The sequence below is a fragment of the Halictus rubicundus genome, chromosome 14 (assembly GCF_050948215.1).
Source record: "Halictus rubicundus isolate RS-2024b chromosome 14, iyHalRubi1_principal, whole genome shotgun sequence".
In the NCBI taxonomy this organism is placed as follows: Eukaryota; Metazoa; Arthropoda; class Insecta; order Hymenoptera; family Halictidae; genus Halictus; species Halictus rubicundus.
In genome coordinates, this window is record NC_135162.1 from 2,652,447 (window position 1) to 2,677,204 (window position 24,758).

The following is a 24,758-nucleotide window of genomic DNA, read 5'->3' on the forward strand; positions in this document are numbered from 1 at the left end:
GAAATTCGAAATGACAAAATCAGGTTAGACGTCTTGTATAGTTGTCCCATCTCAAATAGTCTATTCAAATATATTTGCTTACATTTTGATAGATATAAATTTCAAACTAAACTTGTAGGCTAGTTTTATAGAAAAACCATAAGATTGCACATATCAATAACGTTCTATGTATAAATTTTATTTTTGATTTTTGAAAGCATAACGACTCCAACAATTTTCATGAGACAGTAATTTGTATTATTTATTATTCTTTATAGTTTCAAGATAGTAATGTGATTGAATCCGGAAACGAAAAACCTCGTTTTCTCGCAAAATCTCACAAAATACATAATTTTCCTTGAAAGGGTGTAGCCGGATAAGGTGGTCAAGAGTGTCCCCAAACCAAATTGAATTTGCAATAGGCCATTCGATAGCTTATCCAAAGAAAATAATTTGTGTCAATTTTCATCCCTATATGTCGACATGGGGAGTAGCAATGCGGTGACAAAGAAAATCAAGTTTTACCGCATTTTCTCTTATCCTCTTCAATTCAAAATTCTGAAAAAATCAGGCATATTTTAGTTATTAGAATGCACATCTATGAATTTTTTCAGAATTCTTAGCTTCGAAACCAAATTTTAAAAAATAAAACTTTTGAAAGTTCTATTTATTGTAGAAGTTATGTGATACTAAGTTTATATTTTTACAGTCTTAGCATCTCGTTATGGGTGTTAACATATAATTTTTGCAGATTTTTCAAAGTGGATTTCTCAAAGTGAGGCCACATAGTTAAAAAAATCAAAAACCGTAATCAATGATGATAGCAATGAAGACTAATACAGCAGAGGGGTAAGAACTCTTCCAGGGAAATACATGCAGATTATTTAGAATTTGATATAATATCCACCTAAGAAATTAATTACGAGTCATATGAACATTTTATTTGTACGGGCATGGAAAAGGTGAAAAATAGTTGTTTTTTATTTTTTGAACTATGTGGCCTCACTTTGAGAAATCTTGAAAAACTTTATGTTAACAATCATAACGAGATACTAAAACTGTAAAAATATAAGCTTAGTGTCTCATAACTTCTACAAGAAATCGGCATTTCAAAAGTTTTTATTTTTTAAATTTTCGGTTTGGAAGCTAAGAATTCTGAAAAAATTCATGGATGTGCATTCTAATAACTAAAATGTACTCGATTTTTTCAGAATTTTCAATCGAAGAGGATAAGAGAAATTACGGAAAACCCTGATTTTCTTTGTCACCCAATCACTACCCCCCATGTTGACATATAGAATTGAGAATTGGCACAAAGTATTTTCTTTGGATAAGCTCTCGAATGGCATATTGCAAATTCAATTTGATTTGGGGACACTTTTGACCTCTTTATTCGGCTACACCCATTTATCTTCATTCGTCCAAATTTCAACAAGTCTTTAGTACAGATATTTGTAATAATTCATTCTTTAGATCTTTCTATTTTTTTCCAACTAGAATACATAGAATACATTACAATTTATAAGATTTGACCGTCTACTTTAAATAAACGAAATTTTGTAATATTAATAAAGCCATCTTACTCGAAAATTCCGATTTTAATGAAACCGTATGTACAGGGTAGGTCTGAAATCGTAGTACAACCGGGAAGAGGGTAAAAAAATGTCGGTATAATATTTTTTTATCCGAAACTTCGTTTTTGAGAAAATCAAGTTTGAAAATGTGAATACGCGTGTTACATATTAGATAGGAACCGTCTGACGCGTCTGACCATGATCAATCAATTCTACTTCCTGCGTATACTACAGCACGCGAACCTGAATGATCTTTAAACTCGATTTTTACGAAAGCAAGGCGTCAAGTGATATATTCCTACTTTTCGATTTATTTTTACATGTAGAATCACCCCTAATTCGTTTGTACGACGATTTCCGGTTCACCCTATATATGTAAGATATATACAATCAAAATACAAGCAAGATTTTTTTTGGAAAAAGCACTGTTTCAGTAGAAAAATTATCACATAGTGATAAAGTCATTTAAGAACGTTGTGCAATACTTAGTAAATTTAGTTGTTTTTTTTAGCATGTTAATAATGTCACGGGATATTTATTTAATATCTTATTTGTCTTTAATATTTACTGGCTATTGTACACATATGCACGTGCACGTTATTCTACAGTATTTGCACTTTTCAACATACAAATAAAAATTATGAAATTATTAATAGGAATTCAGTAGATTATTAATATAAAATTGTATACATTTTGTATATAGCAAAGAATGAACATAGAGGCTATTTTTCGAGATAATAAACTTCAATTTATTTGATACGCATGCCATCGGATGGGAACCGGCAAATATGGCGGTGCATGACTTACCGTTTGTATTTGTCGTAAATACCAATCCATGCGTAGTTATTTATATGAAGAGCAATGGGATTACAAGAATGTTAAATACAGGGTGTCCCAAAAATGTTGTACTTCGTTCAAAGGGATAATTCCTGAGATCATTTGAAGTAACCTTTACCTTTGTGGAAATGCTCTCCAAAGCTTCGTTAAGGAGTTATTAACAAAAAACACGGACCAATCAGAGCGCGGCTGTAGCAAAGGGATTCGGTCACAGCGGCAGGTCCCGCTGAGCATGGCATTAGCATTGGTTGAACCGGAATACGCCCGCTGTATCTTAGCTGTGATTGGTCTGTGTTTTTTGTTAATAACTTTTTAACAAAGCTGCGGACAACATTTTCGCAAAGGAAAAAGTTACTTCACATGGTATCAGAAATCAGCCCTTCCAAGGAAATACAACATTTTTGAGACATTCTGTATAGGAATATGGGTGTAGTTATAACTTATTGAGTCACTATTTGTTCGTTTCATTTACTGTGAACGATTCCATTTCTTAAATAATCATTCAGGAAGATAGTTAAGATATGGTTTCCAGATATTATAGTAGATTGTTATTTACTAAAAGCAAGAAAGAATAAAAAGTATCTAACGATTAAGCTGCACATGTGGCGGTAATCATAGAAGAAACAATTTTTTTCAAATTAATCCTTTTTTCAAGATAATCGATTTCGAAAAGTCTAATACGCATGGATTAGTAAAAAATGTGATTTCTTTTAATACAATTTCGTTTTCTTAAAAAATGTTTTTATGCGTTGATTGTCGTTTTGTTCAAGTTAATAAATTAAACTTTGTACGATAAATGGTTATAAGTAGCAAATGCAACTTATTATTGAGTAAAGAAGGTATGTATAAATAATTTATAGCAAGACTCATTCAATGGTACTACCTATGTATATATTCGAATGTAAAAGTATTCGATGAATATCGTAAATGACTTTTTTCGTAAACGAATATTTATTAACAATTTCATGAAAAGATTCATGAAAAATACCCACTCGATGGTTTTATCACGAATAATATTCTGTAAAAGCAGGGCCATTTTAATGTGCAAATTTTAATATTTCGAAAATTACGATAAATTTTAGAAACTTGCTTTTAGGAAACACCAGATGGCGCAAGTAAAGGTTCGCCTACAGTCCGTTGTTATGGATATTAAACTCGTTGGTTGAAATTAATCTATCAATATTATTTTAAATCTTTGACAAATAGTAAGTAACATGTAAAATGATGCAATTTTCGGAAATATGACAAAAATATAACTTTTCTTCAGAGCTACATACTCAAAAGCTTTAGTGCAATGGAACAAGAGTAAATTACAAGGTAGGATCTGTCTTATTGCTGTATCATTATGTTTAAAGAATTTACTATGCGCCATTCAAGAAAATCTAGCTCATATTGTAATCGATATTAAAGAAGGATATTAAAATGTGGCCTTTGTAGTAGCCCACACACCGAAAATATTGTGAAGGTGTTAATCGTTAGGTTCTTAAGAAAGTGTAAATATAGCATTATTTGTCGACAAAATGATAGGGAAGTTGTAAAAAAGGCGGATGAAGTAGAAAATTCATAAAGCGAACAATAGAAAATCGTTAACCTCAATTAGTTATTGCTTCGAAAAAAATGGATGACATATAACAATTCAAATTCTCTTTTTCAGCCAATAGTCGATATTTATATCGTATGCGAAAACAAACTGATAGAAATATAATTAACATTCGTGGAAAGAAATAAATGATATCTTATGTTAATTATATTTTTATCAGTTCTCGATCTCGATCCTCGGGGACCAATTCTGCCTGAACGGAAAGTTTGGTGTCGGTCCCCACCGATAAACACGCAAGTTTTGAACCAGTGAATTTCTCGCATTGAAACTTTGACTTTTGGCAGTTTCTCATCAATATCGATAGGATTACATAAAAAAAGTTTAAAATTTCTGGGTTTCCAAGGTGAAGTTTAACCCTTTACAACTGTCCCATCATTTTTCCGACAAATAATGGTATGTTTCCACTGTCTTAGAAGCTAAAGAATAATACCTTATCAATATTTTAGGTGCCTGATCTACCCAAAATTTCGCCACTTTTTCACATCTTCCCTCGTAAGCTTTTAACAATATTATGTTTTAGTACTGCTTTAAAATTTCTTTAGTTTCTTAAAATCGAGTTTCTCAATTTAACACAATTTCCGAGATACATTTACAGATAAAAACTGATCATCCTGTACGAAGGACAAGGACGAAGACTGAATTTTTCTTATAAATCGTTCTATGATCATCATAATAATACAATTAAATTACGCGAAATGTTTGTCGTAAACTGTCACGGCAAGACGGCTGTACAAATGTTCTTTTGAAGCGAGCATGTCTGTTCTTTTGTAATATTGTAATGTCTTGTAATCTGAAGTCCGGCGGCTCTATTTCGTTTCTTTCTCTCGTTGTATACGCCCAGTAATAAAGAAAAACGGCTTTGCGTATACACGTTTAATTTGGATAGTGCCATCAAACGTAGTAAGTCCGATTTAGCTTACCGTAAAGTCAACATGTATACGTCTACACCCATACACATTCACACTACTGTAAAAGAAGTAATAATAGGTTAATAGCTCATATAGTTCTGGTAACAGTGAGAAGAGAAAGTATAAAGAATAGAAACGCGATAAATGCAATCACAGTACAATCGCAATAACTGAAATAATAATACGGTAAACTTGTATCGACAAGTATCCTCTCCGATTTCAATGAGCTTTACATATGTTGTCAAGATCATCATTCTGGACAACATTTTCCCCCTCCCTGGGGTGTCATGTGTGGAGTGGAGGGGAGCCAGTGGCGTTCGGTTTCAAGATATTGGCCTCTTTCCCCATTAGTCTAGGGCGGGTCACCGGGGTGAATTTAGTGGGTATACCTACGGCAGTGACCATCGAATCCCCATCTTCCTCCCAGTGAGGGCGAGGAATCCGTAATGAGTGATTACCACCACGTTAAAAAACAGACCTAACTCGGACCTAATTCATGCGTTTACAAGTAAAGTTTTTTGCGATTACCTCGAAACTAAAGACGACCGCTAAAAACTTCGACGGGAAATGTTGTTCAGAATGATGACCTCGACAACATATTTCAAGGTCATTGAAATCAGAGGGGAGGTACTACTTCGACAAGTTTACCAATAATACTAGTAATATTAGTGAAAATAGTAATTATAATAACAATAATAATATTAATAATAATAGTAGCAGCAGTAGTCGTAGTAGTAATAATAGTAATAATAATAATAATAATAATAATAATAATAATAATAATAATAACAATAATAATAATAATGATTACTATACAACAACGATAATACATTTAGAGCATACTGAGATTTATTATAATAATAATAATATTAGTAATGATGATAGATGCGGGTTTCCTCCATGCGTAACTCACGAACAAAATATGAGACCATTTTGATTGCTTAATCGGAATATTAATAAGTGTCGCGAAATATGTTCTACGTACGCACTAGTCTTGTAGCACGCGTACGCACTTACGGCCAGAATCCGGAATCTGACAAACTCTTCGACGAAGAATATCATTTTAAAATTGTTCTCCACATCAACGGGCTTCAAAATACATTTCTATAGGGCCAGAAATTTCATGCCGTACTCTCAAAACTATCTCAACTATGAAGAGTTGAGGGAAACGTAAGAGTCACTGCTTGATTCGTAATTGAAAATTCGTGTTAAACTTACTATGTCGCACTCTGTTCAGTGTCTCTTAAAACGACAACGTACGCTTCTGTACGAATGAAAAACATAACATGATGTTTCGTAACGTATCGATCACCGGCCAAATTGTAAATAATATTATTGCTGTGCGTACGCAATACTGACGTTCCACCGACTGATTACAAAGAGATAACAACGAATGATCGCATCGTCGCGCGTCGGTCGCGTTTGACAGTACGCTACGAAATTTGTGTAACCGATAGGACACGCGATTACAAACCATTATGCCAGTTCCGTTCAGCTGTCGCCCGTGAGGGCAGAGAATTTGGTTCCCCGGGTATAAGCGACTCGGCGGGCAACGAAACATGCCTCCTTTCGATGGTTCAACCTATGACAATATTTTTCCCGCTGACGTCACATTGCCCTCAGCTGTGCCTGCGGGCATCGGTGGGCGCCACTTGCCCGCCGCAAGTCTTGCCGAACGGGACTGCATTGTACAATTGGCGTCAGACAGTTCTCGGTAAGGCGCATTCGCATACGCGTATTATTTGCTTTTTATTTTATTCCCGTCCTGCAGGGGAATGATCACTTCTATGTATAATTTTCGGTGCTCATCGTGTAACAGTGTAAAGGGTGCGAGACGCGAGCTCTATACATATACATGCACGTAAGCGCGTCACGAAGTACTATGTATGTACGCTATTTATGAAACAATATAAAACAATCAAACGAATGACACTCCAGAATCATTCGAATGATGCGCCGTCATCATTTTAACAACCCCGCTTGTTTATTGCGCCGCGGTTTTTTTGCCTAGCGAATTTTTAACAGTCTGTTTCGCGCTACAGTACTCGATAAAATGTATAAGACACTTTATGTGTTTATAATAATTTCCATGTTTCGCACGTTTCAAGCAATGCATATTTTATATATCCTACCTTTTGTATACTATCTCTAGAACGTGTATACAAAAGCGTAGGTGAGTACCACCTACTCCGAAGAAATTAGAGAAATAAGACACTCAGGTTATTTTCTATGGTTACGATCTCTATCAGCAATTATTTAGTCAGTCATCAGTACTGAAAATTTATCATTTGGTAGTAGGGTGAACTTGTCGAAAAGGGTCCTCCTCTCTGATTTCAATGAGTTTTAGATATGTTGTCAAGGTTGCTATTTTGAACAACATTTCCCTGTAAAGTTTTTGTCGATTGGCTTTAGTTTACGAGATAATTGCAAAAAACCTTTACTTGTAAATGCATGGATTAGGTCTGGATACCTAAGTACGTGATCAGACGAGACTCGATACAACAAGTTGATTAGTACCAACAAAGCAAATGCAAATAGTTGAACTCCGGGTGCTGAAAGATGGGGCTCAGTGGAGATGGGCTGGACGTCTGGGGAAGGAGGTATAGTGGGTATTCCTCCGGCCATTTTTTTACTTGGGGAGGGGGGGGGGGAAATCCTACACTGCCCGGCCACACAACATCTCGGTCGGGTGTGCATAAAGGCATTCCTCCTCTCTCTTAAAAAAAAAGAGCTGGGTTAGGGTCTTGGGTAGGTCTGGACTAGGGCAAAACAAAAAAAGTCCTCAAACCTAACCCAAACGTAATCTGAAACAGTTTGTATTATACTCATCATACGATTTTCTGCCGCATGAATCGGTGTCCGCTATCTTGAACACCCATGGATTTACAAGCAAAGTGTTTTGCTAATTCCTCATAAACTAAAGCCGACCGCCAAATATTTTACAGAGAAATGTTGTTCAGAATGATGAGTTCGGCAACATATCTAAAGCTCATTGAGATCGGAGGAGAGGACCCTTTTCGACAAATCCACCGGTAGTACTATTACATTTGTTAAAAAAAATAATAATTGGCCGATCAGAAAACTATAGCTGTATAAAGAGATGTCTTTGTGCTGTATTAAAGAAATCCTAATAAGTACGGAAAAACTGAAGAAAATGGAAGACCACGAGCTGTATTTGAACGAGGAAAACGAGCAACCGTTATGATTTGATTCAAATTCCGAGGGAATAACCCAAGAAGCTGATGTTCACACAAATTTAAGAAATGTGCTTCATATATTACATAAAAGCAAACCTAGTAAACGAAAAAATTTAACACTACTTGAACGGAGCAATACAAGGTGGCACGGTTGAAGTTTGCCCGTGAGTATGTTTATTGGATGGAGAAATGGAAGACAATAATTTTTAACAATGAGATAAAATTTAATCTGGATGGCCCGGTTCGATGGATATTTTATTCCAATGATTTGAGGCAGTCCTGGGCAACTGGTAGCTCGTGAGCCTCACGCGAGTCCTCTTCCCACTCCTGAGACCCCCCACCATGCTCCTATGGAGTATGGGAGAAGGGAGCGGGGGGCTAAGAACTTACATAGGAGATTGTCTCCAGGAGAGATAAAATCATGGTAGGGTGATATGAAGTGGCCAGTGGTGGGGGAACCTGCATACTGATAGTGGGGCGGGGAAGAAGTCGCCCAGGCCTGGTTTAAGGAAAGAAGAACTATGTTTAAGTCGTCATTAAATGGGTGGTGGCAGTACAATGGTATGAGCCGGTATTGGACATTATGCACAGACGGAAATTAATTTTATATTTGGTCGCATGACAGGTTGCATGAGCGATAGATGTATCAAATTAATAGACGAACAATTAAATAAGTATTTGGTTCACATTACGAAGGGTGACTAGATTTTTCAGCAAGATAATGTTGCTGTTATAAATGTCTTAGAATGGTCCGTCCGATCACCCGATCTAGATATTATTGAAAATGTTTGGGGTGACTTAGCAATTATCTTTAGATATGGAAAAATTGGAACGCACGGAATCAAAACTGAATGAAAAAGTGCTACAAATCAATCCGAAAACGTTTGTTAGATGTCGTACAAAAAAAAGGTGGCATCGTCAAACATTAATGTAATATTGTATCAAATATATTCATAAAAAATGTCGTATAATTTTATGCAACCAAAGTCGGTTCATATTTATATTTTTTTCTCTAACTTTTTCACTGTGGGCCCTACTTATTTATGTTATTGTATGTTCATTCTAGAATGTAGTATACAAAAGATAGTAGGATGTGTGTATATGTATAATGTGCAATTCGTTTCATTCAAATATACGAAGTGTCTTGTACTTTATCATTGTACTGTATCACTTCAACGGTATTCGTAATTAATCTTTGGACCCTGACTACCCGTTTTAAAATTCAAGTGGCAAACAAATTATGATAGAGTTTGAACATTTAATACTTTCAGTTGCGGTCCAAGGATTAAGAATCGATGACAGCCATCGATGACTGGAGGTGCTCTGCACAAGCGTACATGAATGTGACTTTCAGTTGATTCTTAAATTAACGAAAACCTGAATACGTTTTCTTTACAGTTATTCTATCACCGTGTTTGGAAGAAAATGGATTAATTATTTTCAGGTAGTATTGCATTCGATGCAATGTATATAGAAATTTCTGCTCGGTCATAATTTTTCGCATTTGTAAGTTGCAACACACACATACAATCCTAATGTATCATATAATTTTAAACGAAATCTATACATTACAGTGCGGTATAAGTATTTACATAATCCAATTATGCGAATCATGAAATTGTTTGCGCGAGTAACTTATGTGACAGTATTTCCCTTACTTATAATAAATGCTTTCCAGGTTTGTACATAATTTTAAGAAGATTGAAAACTTTTGTTTAGATCAGTGCTGGGCAACTGCTGGCTCGCGAGCCACACGCGAGTCCTCTTCCCACTCCTGAGACCGCCCACCATGCTCCTACCACCCCCTTCGAACGGGGTCACCGGTCGGATGATTAGTGCCGGTATCCCAAGTAGCATAAGGTAGTTGCAGGGGGCAGCTCCCCCCCCTCCCCCTCGGAATGGTACGAGTGCGAAGGAAATGGAATTGGAAATGGTATATTCGGCCCCCGGCTGCCCCTTATGGGGCGTCCGAAGTTCCGGGGGAGCCCCCCCCCAAACGGTGGAGAAACCGTCTCACTGGTAGTGAGGGTCGAAAAGCGACGGCGGGGAAGAAGTTGCCCAGGCTTGGTTTAGATCCGTGCTGGGTACATTTGCCTCAATTGAGGCAAAACTGTCCTCACCACATCGCCCACGGTCCCCTTTCAGTAAGTGCCGTTACCATGGAGAAAGGACGCGTTTCGCCCGTCGCGAATGCCTACGAAGGTACAATGTACGGTGGGGCAACGAAAACACAAGACACTACTGAATGCGACGGAGGTGCGTGCTGCACGAACGAAAGATTGGTGGGGTAAGTAAGCGTTTGAGGGACCCCAACCGTGCCCAGCACTGGTTTATATGTTACCTTCGATATCGCATATATTCCTTTCTTTATATTCTTACAGACTTGAATAGTTCAAGTTCGAAAGTTCGATGCGTTTGACGCTCCATCACTCGCAAAGTCCTATACACACATTTACATTCCATTTTTATAGTCTTTAAATGTTATTTTCGGTATTTGAGCTGTTTATAATGGAGTCTTGACGAGGAAGTATCTTGTGTACTCGAGATCCATACAGCGTTGTCACGAAATATTTGTGCACTTCGGCAATTAATAGTGCAAAAATAATAATTTCGCTCATTTTTTAAAATTTGTGATCGAATGTCTTAATTTTCGTGAAACAATGAATGCAATTTTGTTGGTGTAAATGAAGAATGGTATAAATGGATGTGGTTCATTGGTACGAGTGAAGAAAGATTAAAGTTGCGCTGTAAACAGTACAGTAAAGTACTTGAAACGCAGTAAATTGGTTTTGAAACGTTTCGAAAATAGTAATCTAAACAGATTAAAGTGGGGCACTTTATATACTGCAACGTTATTTTCATATTTTGTCATCCTTATATTATTGTAATCAAGTAATATCGTGACGCGCGTTATTTTAATTACGTACACATGTATTATAGTCCTATTACAAGAAACAAAAAAAAGACGATGGTATGTTGATAAACATACACACTTGTCACCTCATCCTGTCCATTGTACAGTATTCGATGGAGATAGTGCATATATATTTATGAGTATATATAACTTTCAAATGACGCGTCTCGCAAGTAAAGTTGGCGCCGCAGAAAGTACAAAATGCTTTACACTAACACGTGCGTAAGTGTGCTATATTTTGCGAAGGAGAACTTTCGAAACTTTTCTGGTTAATTACACGGAATTTTTCAATCGACGAGATAACGAGGCCGTAATTTAAAACAGTCTGCTATTTCTCAAATCTTTCGTCAGATCTTTTAATATATTTCTCTTTATTCAACATTACATTGCAGAATCCCACATATAATCCTCGTTCAATTTTATTGAACATTTCTTTTATATGTATACATATGCATATACATATATATATATGTACACACATATATGTATTTAATTGATTCTTTTATTGACATTGAAGCTACCCATCCTTTCTTAGTTTTCGTGGCTGAAAATCAAAGAAGAAAGAAAGTTTTACTTTAGAATACCGGAACTAACAAGTCTCTGTTAACGTAGATGTGAATTAAGCCACAGAAGATCGAAAAAGTTTGAACTGTAACGTGATCTCGTGCTGTTTTAACTGCGACAGATTCGTTTGGTAAAACTTCACCTCAGGAATCCAGAAATTTTTAACTTTTTTTATGTAATCCTGAGTATTTTAGCGAGAAAATTCTGAAAATTCAATTTTTAATCTTATGAGATCAGTACTTCAAAAGTTATGCGTGTTTAAACTTGTGCGATTTTCAGTATTTTTGACAGGTACGGGCGCAGCCATGTTGGTATGTACTTGGCGTCGTGCGTCGTCTAACGAGCGAAGTCGCTAAATGGCAGTACAAACACACGGTGATGTTGATAACATAGATTTGCAAGCTAATTGGACGATATCTTGATAACCTGTTAAAACCTGTCAAAAACGTAGAAAAATGCAAATCTTTAGACACGCATAACTTTTGAACTACTGATCCCCTAGGATTACAACTTGAATTTTTGACATCTTCTCGTCAAAATCTACAGGATTATATAAAAAAAATTAAAAATTTCTGGTTTCTTGAAGTCAAGTTTAGCCATTCGTTTAAATAATATCATCGAATGGTTATAACTGTTCGTAAATATCTATTTTGCGTAACTAATGTATCCACAACCGCTTGCAAGTATTTTTTATTATAACCTAGTAATCTTGCACTTCAAATAATAATAAAATTTAAAATATACCAGAGCAATGAATATATTATTTCAAGTGGTGTTCATAAATTCCGTACGGGCTGATCAGAATTTCTTACGTATTATTTAACTACGAAAAGAAAATTACAATGTTTAACTTTTTATTGCGAATCTGAGACGCCATTGTATTGATACGATTTATTTAGAAAGATGCCGAATGCAACATAAATATGTAAACTTTTATCGTGTTCAATTACATAATTTGTTAAAGCAACGTCAGCCAGAAAGCAATACTTAATAGTGAACAAGACGAACAGTGCTTGGCAATGAGAAAATATATTCAACATCTTTTGTTTCAACAAAAATCTATATCAAAACCCTTTAGTTTGAAATGTTTGTAAGTAAGACCTTTCGAACATGGTAAATAAGTAGGTATCTGTACGTTGGAAACTAAATTAGTTGATCATATTCAGAGCAACTATTTAGTGAAAAATATTTATTATTGTATAATATTCTGAAAAGTATAACGACAAGATTTAATTAACGGCAGCATTGTATCATTCTTTTACAATTATGTATACGTATTCAGGAGCACTCTACGAAGTTTCAAACTTCACGATCCATTTATGAGTTTCAGTATATTGGTCTAATTGAAATTTTACGAAATTTTTAAGAGGTAGAATCTTCTTTTTAAGAGGAAGAATCGCAAATACAATTGCACATAATTCGATTCGACAGAGTGTCGTTATCCCTAAACATTAAAATCAAAGATACGTAGCAATATGAAAGTGGCATAGTGATGCTGTTACACATTATTGGTATCTGCGAAGTCCACAGAAATTCATAGATGAGTGTTATAAACAATATTGACAGCTGTCTTCTAACACACATAGATTATTAGACAAATGTATTACGTTACTTCTAATTCATCATTCAATATTTACTTTCCGTTTATTCACGATCCATCTGGAATCACAGCATTAATTAAATATTGATTTTTTAAATGTTGAGCTGCATACTTTGTGCGACAAAATGAGACTGGATTCGGCGAACAGTATTATCAATATATTTAAATGAGATGCAAAATAATTTAAATGTTCATTTCAATCTCAGTCACAATAACAATTTTGTTCATGTCACTGTTTTTTACATGCGACGATGTACCAATCAAGTTCTCCAGAAATTATAAAATAATAGTCTTTTTTTAACTAAATACGAACTAAATATTTAACTAAATATGTATTTGTCAGTTAATAACACAATATTGAGTGTAACACAATTTTGTTGAATAATTGTAATATACTCGTAAGAAATTGTTGCACAAAATAAAAATTGTAAATATGCTCAAGATAAAATGATAATCAAAAATTGAGGACTTCGTTATTAATTATTTTAGCATCGACATAAACAATAGATGCATCAAAAATTGGTTTGCGACTACATCGTATATCACGTCCTTCAAAACTTCGTTGAATAAGAAGTATAAAATGAATCGTTAACTGAGGGAAGCTTTTAAGTGGAGTTATCATGAACCGGGTGTTAAGAAATTACGTTTAAAAACCGTTACAGCGTGATTCTACACTTTAGGATCAGCGAAGATTTGTTAAAAAAAGTTTGGTGCAAAATTGACCTATAGTACTCATCGCGTAGAGCAAAAGTCTTAAAGGAACTATCGGTCTCAAGTAAACCGTTCTCTTAAAAAACAACTTCAAAGTTTTGTAAACTATTTTATTTCATATGTCAACAGGATGCCCCAAAACGGTGTAAACGTGGAGGGGATGACACTACACGAAAAAATAAGTCGATAGTATCGAATACATATTTTTCATTTGAAACGTCGTTTTCGAGAAAATTGACTTTAAAAATCCGTCCAGCTCGCATGCCCGTTCTTCAGAAGTAGAATTAGTAAGTCATAAACAGACGCGTCAGACGATTTTTATTCAATAGCACGCGTGTTCGCCGAATTTCCAAACTCAAATTTTTCGGAAAGGGGGAGACAAATGAAAAAAATATGTTGTACGTTTTCTCATGTAGACTCACTCATTCTACGTTTATATCATCTTGGGATACCCTGTTGACATATGGAGTAAAATAATTTATGAAAATTTAAAGTCGTTTTCTAAGAGAACGGTTCATTATTGATCCATGGTTCCTTTAAGAAGTTTGTTCCTCTCGACGAGTAGAACACGATACCATCATTAAAAAAATTGGACCTTGAAAAAGTCGGTCAAGGTCAATTTTGCACCAAACTATTTTAATACATCTTCGCCGATTCACGCTGTAACCGTTTCTACATATCATTTCTTGTCACCCTGTATATAAGCAAATAAATTATTATATAACTTCGGTTCACACCTGAAAAATTTATATTATAGCTCGATGTTATAATTGTTTAAGCTATAATAATGTCTGCCGCGGTAAAAATGATACGGTATGCGTAGGAGAAAAGATAAACACAAATTCGCCACCGTACTTTTTCAATTAGCAGCATCATATCGCATCAACTCTGATTTCCGATAAATATATTTTAATTAATTTAATGCATTGACTGAATTAGTATTTTCTTCATTATTTTCTCAATTATTTATTGATTATTGAGATACCGAAAAATTGAAATTTCAATTAAAAAAGTCGTATATTTTATTATTAAGTTTTGTCAGAAATACAATATTTAATGATCTCTGTTAGAACTAGAGATCGAAATTTCCAAGAAAGTTAGGAACATGAAACTTTTTACGTCAGTAACAATACTATAAAGTTACGTATAAATAATTTCATTAAATTGATAACCTTTAAATAATCTTGAAAATAACAGCGATATTTAGGTATTGCGTTTTTACAATAGGTTAAGGTCGAACTTTTAATTACATAAGAAAGAATAATAAATATTGTTAATTCATTCGGAATCATACAAGGTTTAGTTTCCGATTGAAATTCGTCAAACATATGATTTTAGAATACGCGTTTCCTTGCATCTCTGCATTAAAGAAAAATGAATAATGTGGTTGTTTATACTTTACTACTTTCACAAGAATTTCTTTAAGCAAATACACAATATCTGTCAATGTTTATGTTAGGAAACACTTCTTTTACCTATTTTTTATGCATATTTCATCTATTTTGTTACACCGTTGTTCTGTTTCGAAAAGTTTGATTTAATCTTTCATTTACATGATTGTCGTTTTGTTTGCATTTGTAGAAAATTCATTGTACCTTATAAGAGGAAAAAATTCCCAGAGAAACGTTTTTCACATGTTTACGATCACTGACAGAAGTGTATATTTGGACAGAGAAAGTATATATTTTGAAGGAATTAACTTTTCAATTGTGTGACTTTTTAATTACGAACACTTACGGAAACGTAACGAAAGACAAGCAAAATTGAAATGGCAGAAGTTTCATTACAATCAACAATACAGTTTATACCAATATAGGCACCAGGACGCGATGAAGAGCTTAATTCCACCTTGGCTGAATTCCTCATATTAACCTTTAGCACTCGAATGGCGACTGTAAGGCGCCAGTGAAAATTGCAGTATCATTATTCAAAATATTTTTTACATTATTAAATTTGTTTGTGTTTAATGAATTACTAAGCATTTCAGTATTGTAACATAACAAAAATATATATGTATATAGAAGGGAAATATTCTAGGTCGGAAGAAATGTTTGGTTTTGGAGTTAAAATAGCTTCGAGTGCAAAGGGTTAAAACGTGGATTTTTGGCATTTTCTCGTCAAGATCTACAGGATTATCTAAAAAAAAAAGTTAAAAAGTTTCTGGGTTGCCAAGGTGAAGTTTAACTCGATCGAGCGAAACAATTAACCATTGAATTGAAAAGAAAATGAATAGTTAGATCAACTCATCCTCAGTTAAAAGGTTTTAACAACAATGTTTTATTCATTTCTGTTTGATAAAGGTATACCGGAAACTCGAGAGTATCGCGGGTATCAAGAATTGCTGCATGTCTGCTTCCATTAAAAGGGTAGTATTTTTTTTCCTTTGGAGTATGATTTTCGTCGCATAAACATGTTACAACTGCTGAGACGATACTGGTAAGACGATTCGTAATTTATCGAATGTTTGTAAGCAGTGTGAAAATGTTGGAGGGAAGGGACTGAAAAAGGATAGGAGCAGAATAAGAATAGATTAGTAATATAGTATTGTCTAGAATAAGCTGTCTTTTACATTCTATTTTCCGTTGTAGTCAATAGACGAACATAATCTGCACTTCAGATAAATTCCGTAGCCTACCAATCTATCTCGAATAGATGCCGCGATGAATGTACATATGCCATAAAGACTAGAATAGTATATTGATGGAGACAGTATTATCTTGGTCAGAGTCAACGAATGAATCGACTTTACTGGTTGAAAAGACTGAACCAGCGATGTTTATCTTCATTTTTTTTATAGCAATCAGGGAACAAGAATTCTCGCGAATATTTAATTTTTACAAATCTAATTGTAAAACGGGAATTGATGAGGACAGTGGAAACGATACAATTTTTTTCAATTTAGCAAGCAGCAAAGAGTCACAATCGATTTTTTCTTTGACTTCGCTATAGATTTTTTGTTTATGATAACTAGACTGCGGATTTTATGCATTTATGGCAAAAACGAGTTGGTATAACTTGAAACAGTAGAAACATTAAAACAGAGATGTTCAGTGTCTGCCCGTGTGGGCAGCGATTTTCTTGTCCGGGGCGTACGCGGTACGGCGGGCACGAAGCCTAAGGCTGCATGTACTTGTCACACGCATTGTGACAGCTACGTGGCCAGCTACGGCACTCCGCTTGCCCTTAGCTTTGCGCGCAGCTGCAGTGTCGCCAGATGAGGGGAGGGAGCACGAGAATTGAGGGGAAAAAGTTACCCTCTCTCTGCCGAAACGCGTCACGTGACCGGGCCGCGACGGAAGCGTGGTAGAAGGGGAAGTCAGAGTAGGGACACAAGTCCTGATATGGCGACACTGCGTTGCTGTGACCATGGGCATCACATGGGCTGTCACCATTAAGACAATTTAACAATGTCAATATTTTTTCCTCAACGTATTAAAATTGTTAAAGAAGAGAATAAGTGTTAAAGAAGAGTTGCTTGCAATTGATAGCCAACAATTTTTATTTCGCCATAAAGATCTGCAGTCTAACGATAACACTGTCTGAATAGGCGATAAGTATTTGCAATTGAGGAGAGGAGGAGAGGATGATAGAATGAGTGGCGTAGAAAAATATAAAATTGCATAAATTGCAGGAATAGCATAAGTAGTTAAATTTCTCATATGCACTGTAATTATCTTTGTCGCTTTTACCTTGTTTCGTTAAATTTTTAGTCTGAATTGACTGCCACCTTCACCGCGGTATTCGTAGCGGATTCTATGAAGATCAGTAATGCGTTTTATCGCGCATAACTACACATGAACGATAGCATTTTATTCTCTTGGAACGAGTCGACTTCATTGTTCCAATTAGTGTTTAACGATACATTTACGTGTATGTATTCGAAATCCGTAAAGCAAAATGGAAACAGATGAGTTTGTTTTTATTTTGTTAAGTTACATCACGATATATTAAACCTCACCAAAATTAAAATGTAATTATTAACAACACTATTTGTATATATGGATCTTCTGTTCAAACGGAAATGACGATTAAATCGAAATTCTAAAACATTTTATGGTACAACAATATGTTATCATTATTCTTTTTAAAAGTAAGCTTTCAAAATATTATGTAAACTAGAAAGTATCGAATTTTTTCCGTTTTAGTCGTTGATGTTACAAGACTTTTAAAATCATATTGTTGCGAGAAATGATCCGTTTTTCGAGGTCTATGGATCACCCGACCCCATCGCCGGTTTTGTTTCACAGATACGGTTATCTCGTTCACTTATTTTTTTTTTCTTTTTTCTTCAGTATGCCACGTTGGAAAATGAAAGCTGAGACGAAACGATGCTTCCGTAAGATATAATGCACTTCAGGTTTCTTTTTAAGCTTTATAAAATTCATCGACTCTTTCAACAAGGAAATTTATTATTTCGATTGTCATTGCTGCACTTTCAATTCTCGAACGATTACGACCGCTTTGCTCTGCAATCTCTTTGAATTTTATTCGAAATCGTGCGAAAGATTAAGGACCGAGTAACGAGATACCGAGATTAGTTAACGAGTAACATGCAGAACGTAATAATGATCTTGGTCTTGGAATGAGTATAAATCAACGTCGGCGGAAAGATGGTTTCGTTCTTTTTTCTTCTTTTCGTTTACTTTGTTACTTTCGCGAAGAATTTTACGCATGGGTTGTTGTCATTAGTCTACTCGCGATCCCAACAAACAAGAATAGGAAGCAACGTGCGCGTTTCTTTTTCTGATTTGTCTTCTCTGTGAAGTTCCTTTGCTGCTTAATCTCGAAGGAAAACCAACATTATTGATGTTTCTTTTTTTAAACAGCAAACGTGATCGATTTACAAAACTGTAGCGAAAAAAATAATCAGTTTTCTTCCTCCTATACATTATACCCAATAATTATATACGTATATACATTTCTTATTATAATAGATTTAAAAGATGAATATTTGCGCAAGAACAAGTGCGCGTTATATGCGAAGTATTGCGTGAATAAGTAAGATGCTTCCTTGTTTGAAAATTTACTGAAATAGTGGAAAGTTTGATTGAAGCGCGTAAGAAGTGAAAAGAAGGAAAGTAGAAGTTATTGCTTCGATTTACTTTTTAAGAGGAGGCGATGATATGTATCTAGCCTAATATATACAGGATTTATCAGAAACTGTTACTATGATTTCAGGGCCGAATTGGCTAGGCCAGAGCTGTTCAACTTCTTCCCCGTCGCTGCTTTACGATCCTACTCTCAGTGTCGCCAGATGAGGGGAGGGAGCACGAATTGAGGGGACAATGGTACCCCCTCTCTGTCAGTACCGGAGTATGCGCGACAGAGTCGAAACGCGTCACGTGACCGGGCCGCGGCGGAAGTGTAGGGAATATCGCGGTAGAAGGGAAAGTTAGAGTGGACGCACTAGTCTTGATCTGACGACGCCGGTGGGAATTGCTAGTAGTGATAGAAAAGTAGCGGGTGAAATTGCCTTTGCGCCCGGGGGCAGAAACTATGGCCTCCACTACCTCGGACGATGGAAGGGGACGTGGGGTGACGCCGGTTGTCACAAGCTTGGGCTCGTGGCGCCCAGCCGAGCGACCCACGGGAAGGGGGACACCGGGCGGATGACCGGTGCCGGTGTCTTAAGTAGCATAAGGTAGTCGCAGGAGGGAGATTCTTTGCCGCCCCCGGACGGCATATGAGAGACTAGGGTGCCCGTTGCGTCCGAATTGGGTTCCAGGCACTCCCCCCTATTAGCCCCATCGGGGTAGAATTAGTGGGTATATCCGGCCCTCCGGCTGTCCCCTTACGGGACGTCTGAGGGTCCGGGGAGCTTCGCGTATCTCCCCCCCCCCCCCAAGGTTTAACGGGGAATCCATCAACAGGAGTGACCAACTCGTCAAAAACAAAGAAAGAAGGAAATCGCCTTTAGCCCACGGGCCAAAAGTTGTCCAGCTCTGAGCTAGATGAACATGATCCCAACGGCTTTGTTTCCGGATCGCGAATATACAGTGTGTATTTCGAATAATTTTGTAGCATTTCCGTAGAACTTATTTGTCAAAATAACAGCGCGAAATGGCGATCGCAACAGTTCTTCAAGTAAAAGAACGCAAAAGTTCTGAGCAAGAACTCTGATTAGCTGACACCTACCGTGGTCTAGCTGCAACGAGAATCATTGAAATTCAAGAATAACAGTAAACGAAGGCAAATAACGTTGATACGAACCGTTCTTTCGAGATCACGTGCGAGCAATTATGCCCTGAAATGATGCACGCATATTTTGATATATCCATAGAACTACACGACTGTATGATGCAAGCGTTTCCCAAGTACTTCGAATGCACGGCGTGCATGTCGGTACATAAATAGCCGTTTCATGTTCGACGATTCGATATTAACATTACGAACCTCTCGCAAATGTCTGAATGAGAGGATATTTTAGAAGAAATTTATATAATAAAGTCACAAATTTTTAAGTACTCTAATGACAATCTTTGCTCAAGAGAAGAAATTACTTTTCTACTGTATCGACCTAGTAGTAATACGCGTTTGGTCGAGTGTTATCGCTAATAGTTGTTATAACCGACAGTACGGTCATTATAATTAAGTGTCCAACACCATCACGCTCTCAAGCAAAACACTAAAGACAAACGTATCTCTCGTTCGTAAAGTAGAAATCAATGAATGAAAAAAATGTAGAAAAAATGAATATTAGTGATTGAGTAAACGGATAAAAGATTGAATCACCATGGTAAATGCAGAACCAGACGACAGAAACGGAATCGGTATTCTACTTCTTTTTCTACTGTTTGGTCTTGAAGAGAACCAATTGTGTTGTCCATTTTCCACAATAGATGTCTTTATGCCAAGTATTGAATGTTTCGCACAGGTTTATGACCCCTGTGTACGTTAAGCTACATTAACAGTAAGATTAATTGTTTCTATGTAACGGAACGAATACGTATTAGTAATTAGTCGATCGAGACGTTAGATGTAAATAAAGCTATCATACACCTTCCTAGGAATAAGGGAAATAGTAGAATTTTACAGGCGTGCCGGTAAGCTGTAGCACAGGAATGGGCATTTTTGTCTCTTTTGAGACAAGGCCGTCCCCACCATAGTGCCCACTGTCCCTTTCCAGTAAGCGCTGTTACCATGGAAAAAGGATGCGCTTCGCCTGTCACGAGTATCTATGATACGTATGGTGGGGCAACGAAGATACAAGATACTATCGAACGACACAAAGGTGCGCGCTGCATGAAAGAGAGGTTGGTAGGAGAAGTAGGCGTTTGAGAGGCCCCTACCGTGCCCATCACTGGTGTAGATCAAAACCGTCCCTACCATAGCGCCGTTACTGTGGGACAACGAACACGCGAGACACCAGCGAACGCGACGAAGGTGCGCGCTGCATGAAAGAGAGGTTGGTGGGTGAAGCAGGCGTTTGAGGGGCTCCTACTGTGCCCATCACTGCTGTAGCAGAAATCACTATACATATATATATCTAGAATTCAATAGTTTGATAATCGATTTGGAAATCGATAATCGAAAGGGATAAACGACTCCCTTTATTGTAAATCAATGTATCAGCTGTGAACTATATAATTTATACGACCCTCTCTTTTGTAAACTAATTGCATGTTATTATATCCGCGACCCGATGTTCAATCTATGAGTAAAATTGAAAAAGACGGCGTTACTGCTACTTTTTTTTTTATCGAGCTTGAAACTTCATAACCTCCACTCTACCATCATCGTTATCATTTAACTATTCGTCCTTATCTTCAAGTCATATACATTGGTACGATAAATGTCTCGGGTTCCCCTTTCCTTTATGGAATATTCAATCCGACGCATATTGCGAAATGATCTTTAATGATTCTCACGTGCACATTGTTACACGTATGGTGTTCCGCAATTGATAACATTTATAATTTAACAGGTGTATATATATAAATTGTATCGTATTCTATACAACGTGACATTGTGCATTACGTAAAAAAGAGTCTTCCGCGTGCACGATCGGTTAAAATCAAATACGCAAGCACAATGGTAACAATTGTTGGGGGGACTGTGAACAGTGCGTACTATGTTTCTCAGTAAACACGAATGTAAACACCGACGTGTTCGCCCTTTCAGACAAGCGTAAAACAAACGTACACAACGACGGAAGTTTCTACGATACAGATGAGTCTCCCCCACTTATCGGCATTACCACCTTGCAATTCGTTGTGTTATCATTTACCCATGAAACATCCTAGTACTTCGTCGTTGTTGTTCCAAGTTCACGAAACGAGCGAGAGTGGCTTCGTAGATTGATCTCGAAACATTGAAAAATCCCGTCGAATTACATCTAGTAATTACGTTTACCATAAACATCGATTTTACGATACTTGTCGTAGCAGCATCGGTTAACGGTGCAAATGCAATTTCATTGAACTGTTTGATCCGATGCCGATGTGCTAATGTAACTAGTGTAACGTAAAGCGTTGATCGTTGGTGTTGGTTTCCTCGATTTTCGGAGTGTGTTCGAGGCACCATTATTCGGATGACTCGTTCGTCGGTGTCCTCCAAATAAGCCGTCGACTTACGGGTTCAAGTTCTTCGGGTTCGCGTACGTGCGTACTACCCACCTCCTCAGAGTGTACGCGGGATTTGTACCGCGTCGATGACGATCGAATTTGAAATCCTCGTATGAATCTTTCGGAAGCTTACATAATTCGGTGATACGGTGATCCCACCTCCAGATAAGCTTTTAAGGAGGGAACGATTTTGCTTTGTCACTCTTGCCGACTGTGTCTGGGAACTATACGTTTAGAGACAAATTCTCGATGAACTCAACAATAATTGCCATTTTTTTTGCATAATCTCCTACTAAGAGAGTCATTTCGTATGTAAGGTATAGATGTGTTTGAGATTCTTTTCGAGGATGTTGCTCGGTTCTTTAGTACTGCATGAATGTCTTCTGATAATGGGACATCGTGGGGATGTCTGGTCCAAAAGTGAGTGAATTATGGGGCTAGCAACTTCGACAGTTCCTCATCCTGAAGGCAGCCCTTTAAAAATTCTTCTTCAGTCAGCTCACCGTCGTTGTTTTCGTCCATCTTTGCAAAGATGCTGTTAGCTCTTTCTTCTGCAGTGTCCGTTGGTTTGTTATTAGAACATGCTCCGAGCATGTCGTATATTGCCTAGAAACAGAAGATACAAGGATTCATTAAATTCAGTTCCATAATTTAGCATATAAGTGATTTTGGTGAACTTATAGAAAAGGGCAGAGGGGGGGTCCTCCTCTCCGATTTCTGTAAAATTTTCATCGGTCGGCTTTAGTTTACGAAATAATTGTAAAAAACTTGAAAACAGTACTTGTAAATGCATGGATTAGGTTTGGATTAGGTCTGGGTTAGGTCTAGAGTAGGTCTGGACTAGATCGGGCGAACGACGGGGTCATCGGGGCCACCGGGGCGTTCCATTGCGTGGCACAGGGAGGAGGGAAACGCAGTTTCCTTATTAGGATGATAGAGGGGAGTTTCTCTCCCTTACGGAATGGCCTAGGTATGAAGGCAGCGGAGGACACCAGTGTGAGTTCGGTTACGAGATCCTGAATCCATCACACAGGAAAGTCTAAGGATAGCCGTGAAGTTTAGAAGAGAGCCCAATATAATTCCAACCCTTCTCCAACGAAGGGTTCATTTCCCTCATGCTAAAAAAAGGTCTGATCTAGGCCCCCAAACTAACCCAAACCTAATCCAAACCTAATCCAAACCTATACCTATGTTTATGTATCACAGATCTTCGGGCAGCCGGACGATTTTAGACTGCAAGACAGCAATAGGGCCTTTCAGACGGCTCTTTTTGCCTCATGAAGAGGAGGCGTGTTACTGAGATAAATTATGAACCTCTTTCTATCGTCCGGGCTTTTATGGCGCGCGGGCCGCATACCACGGTGTCGATGGTCCAAGGGACGTCAGTCATAGGGGATCGGGCCATACTACCTGAGTCGTTTGTGATGGTGAACGTAATGTAGGGCGAGCCGACCCCCTCGTGACCGCCGCGGTGATGGTCCTGCGTACATTACTCTCCCTTCTCAAAATCTAAACCTAATCCAAACCTAACCTAAAACAACCTAACCGATATGTTTGTATTATACTCAACGTACGATGTTTCTGCCGCACGAAGCGGTGTCCGCTATCAAGAAGACTCATGGATTTACAAGTACATATAGTTTTTCGCGAATATCTTGTAAACTAAAGTCGACCGCAAAAATCTTTGAAGGGAAATGTTCTTCAAAATGATGACCTTGACAAAATGTCTAAAGCTCATTGAAATCTGAGGGAGTGACCTTGATCGACAAGTTCACCGTGATTTGATTCATACATACACCACGTCAAAATGAATTTTACATTCTTAAGGGCCAAGATTCTGTAGATTTGCGATAAGGTAGAGTGACCACGTTACCGACAAAGATAGGCGAAAAATGGTTTCACCGGAGGAAAGTTTTTGTCTTTATATGGGAATATTTTTCGCTGGAGAAGGGCTCATTCGAAGGAGGAAGGTTCAATACAGTACGTGCTGGTCATCAGCTGACGAAATTATGCAGATATTTGGTAATATTAGCGTTAGAAGTATGCCATTGGATGAGTTTTTTTTATGAAATCGAGGGTAGCGCGCACTAGAAATATTTCTCTGAGAAATAAAGCTAAAAACTTTACTCCCGTCTCTGGCGTCAGAATTCATAATATCGATAATATAGAGCAAAAAATGTGACAAGTTTAGTCACAGACTTTAAAACCGTCGGATCAAGACTACATATGTGTGAAGGCTGTGAACGGCAATTGTACAGCAGTTATCGACCTGCTAACTCTGCAAAAGTTACGTGACTACTATTGGCCCTT

General features: G+C 37.1%; 1 protein-coding gene and 1 long non-coding RNA gene across 4 annotated transcripts in view; both read right to left on the reverse strand.

Annotated features, from left to right (window-relative positions):
* LOC143360937 (uncharacterized) overlaps positions 1–24,758 on the reverse strand; it is a 308,277-nt gene that overhangs the window by 22,010 nt on the left and 261,509 nt on the right. The gene's annotated exons all lie outside the window — the stretch shown is intronic.
* Positions 22,876–24,758, reverse strand: part of LOC143360931 (neuronal calcium sensor 2) — a 602,579-nt gene continuing 600,696 nt past the window's right edge. For all 3 annotated transcript variants that reach the window (XM_076800137.1, XM_076800139.1, XM_076800138.1), the window contains one exon: positions 22,876–23,054. In XM_076800137.1, coding sequence (XP_076656252.1) covers positions 22,878–23,054 — 177 coding nt within the window. In that variant the 3' untranslated portion in view covers positions 22,876–22,877. The remainder of the gene's footprint in view (positions 23,055–24,758) is intronic.